This window comes from Empidonax traillii, unplaced genomic scaffold, assembly GCF_003031625.1.
Source record: "Empidonax traillii isolate 1590-97213 ecotype Southwest subspecies unplaced genomic scaffold, ASM303162v1 scaffold2590:size55983, whole genome shotgun sequence".
NCBI lineage: Eukaryota > Metazoa > Chordata > Aves > Passeriformes > Tyrannidae > Empidonax > Empidonax traillii.
The window spans coordinates 33539-36244 of NW_020957783.1; the positions used below are offsets into that span (position 1 = coordinate 33539).

Sequence of the window (2706 nt, forward strand, 5' to 3'; positions counted from 1 at the left end):
GCACAGTGGTTGCCATGCTGAGTAACATAACAATGGGAATGCAGAATGTCAGGGGGAGCTGTGTCCCAGCCGGGCTCTGGGGCTGGGGGTGAGGCAGCGGCCTGTGCTGGGTGTCAGGATGGGGGCTGACTGTTCCCAAAGCCCTCCCTGCCAGGGTGGGGCCTGCTGGCTTCCTGGTGAGCTGTTCAGGCACAGAACTTCTCATCAGACGGAAACTCTGTCTTTCCTACGGGCCCCAAAAATGCCGATCCTCTTGCCAGACTTGGTGAACCTCCTGTGGCACAACAATTCACCTCTTGCAATGAAGGCCCTGGGGGTCCTCAGAAATGTGCTGGGGCACCCAGAGAGGGAGGAGGGCAGTGCCATTGCCGTGCAGGTACAGATTGCAAGGCTGAGCATGGACCCAAAAAGGGGTGTGGGGGGGCTGACACCCCATGGGGGCTCTGGGCATCGGGGCAGGCCTGTTGGCAGTGGGCAGCCCTCCCCCCTGCAGCCTGTGGGGAGGGTCCCTGCAGACCCCACACGAGCAGGGGCAGAGACGCTGCCATGGCCCTTCCCAACCCCTGCCCTACCTGCTCCAGCAGGGCTGGGCAGCAGCCCACGGCCACCCAGACCTGAACACACGTCCCCACAGGTGTTGGAGGGCTTTCAGCCTCAATCCCTGTCCCCAGATAGAGACCCCCAGATGCTTTTGCAGGGGTGTGTCCCAGCTTCCTAAGGGCAGGATCACTGCAGGTCACCTTGCCCAGGCCCTGGTGCCACCTCCCAGCGTCTGCTGTTCTGCAGGTCTCCAGGGAAGCCCTCCTGGCCTCAGCAGAGCTCCTCAAGTGGAAGGAGCTCAAACAGCTGGTGGAGACGTTGCAAACATGGAGGATCAGTGAGTGCTTGGTGAGGACAAGCCCCAGGGCTCGGGCTGGGCCGTGGGCTCTCCCTGGCCCGGGCCTGGGCCGAGGGCTCTCCCCTGCCCTTCTGCAGCGCACACCCCACAGCCTGGAGCTGCAGCCTTGTTGCTGACCTCGAGCACAGAGCCCCAGGGGCTCTTCTGCAGGCTCATCTGCCTTCCCTGCCCCCACTGGGACGCAGGACTGGAAGGGACACTGAGGGGCTTTGTCGACAACGCCAAATTGGGAGGAGCTGTTGGCTCCCTGGAAGGCAGGGTGTCCCTGCAGAGACACCTCGACAGATCAGAGGAATTGGTAACCACCGACCACATGAAGCCTGACAAAGACAAGCGCTGGATTCTGCCCCGGGATGTACAGACATGCTGTGGAATGAGACACTGGAGTGCAGCCCCGTGGAAAATGACCTTGGGGTCCTGGTCAGTGGCCAGGTTGACACGAGTCAGCAGTGCCCTGGGGAGCCAGGAGGGCCAACCCTGTCCTGGGGGGCATCAGGCCCAGCAGGGCCAGGGAGGGGATTGTCCCAATCTGGTCTGCACTGGGGTGGCCTCTCTTTGAGTCCTGGGGGCACTTCTGGGTGACACAAGAAGAGAGACATTAGAGAGTGTCCAAAGGAGGGACATAGGAACAGTGAAGGGCCTGGAGGGGTGTTTTTCCAGGGGATGAGGGTCGGCACAAGACACACAGACACCAATTTTAAGGGACAAGGGTGTAATTTTACTACTGTGCAAAACAGGGAAGAATTAAAAAGGGATAATCTTTAACAGAACTACAAAAACTCTTAGGCAAATTCATTATTATTCAAATTCACCTGAAAAAAACCTCCTTAATAGACCTTTTAAAACTATGAAAAACCTTTAAATTCAAATTGCCTCTGAGAATTCAAACCCAAGAAATTCGGCTTTTGCGGTTGTTGTAGTTTAGGAGTGGCATTCCCCAGTTTGGTGTTCCCCAGTTTACTGTTCCCACTGGAACACCCCAGACCACGTGCTGCTCACCCACTCCCTTCCCCTGCCCTCCCTCTGTGGAGGGACTGAGAGGAGAACTTGGAGGGACAAAAGGGAAAGATCCCGGCTTGGGATAAGAACAGTTCCCTGGGAAAAGCAACGCAATCAGAAAACGAGCAGTGACAGCAGCAACACCAACTGCAGAATGTCCAGGACAAGCGAAGGGGTCACTCTGGTCACTCCCAACGTAGAACCAGCCCCACCAGAAGTCCCTGCTGGTGTGGGGAGATGAACCTGAGTGGACACAAACACCCACAGCTCCCTGGGGAAGGAAGGGGTGGCACGAGAGGCTGTGGGACAAACAGTGCCTTGGGCTCACCGACAGGAACATTTCCTGGGAAAATCCCCCCAGGGTGCAGCCCTGGGATGCGCTTCTGTGCACAGAACCCCCCACGCCCACCCCTCAGGCCTTGGGGGGGCATCTCAGACAGGGGCAGAGCAGGTGACACCCCGCAGGGCTGGAGTGGCTCCAGCCCGTGGAACAGAGGACTCATGACACGGAGGAAAAAGCACCCCAAAAAGCTGAGCTGGAGCCGTGATCCTGCAGGGAGGAATCTCTTCTGGTTGTCTCCTAAACAGGCCCAGGGGCCTGGCTGCTCTTACCACGAGACCTCTCCCAACTGTCTCAGAAAAGACAGAGCAATCAGGGAGGTTTCCAAGCCCTTAGAAAAGGAAAATGCCCAATCTGACTTCCGGAGGGGGAATTTGGGACTGGTCAGCTCCCCCTCAGTCCTTGGGAAGGTGACAGGACAAGCCCTCCCACAGTCATCCCCAGGTGCTTGAGGGCAAAGAAAAATGCA

At 58.0% G+C, this 2706-nt stretch overlaps 1 protein-coding gene across 1 annotated transcript in view; it reads left to right on the forward strand.

Annotated features, from left to right (window-relative positions):
• Positions 1 to 241: 241 nt before the first annotated feature.
• The window catches only part of QPRT (quinolinate phosphoribosyltransferase), a 10305-nt gene continuing 7840 nt past the window's right edge, over positions 242 to 2706 (forward strand). Inside the window, exons 1-3 of the mRNA XM_027909995.1 lie at positions 242 to 376; positions 787 to 877; positions 1084 to 1253. Coding sequence (XP_027765796.1) covers positions 242 to 376; positions 787 to 877; positions 1084 to 1253 — 396 coding nt within the window. The remainder of the gene's footprint in view (positions 377 to 786; positions 878 to 1083; positions 1254 to 2706) is intronic.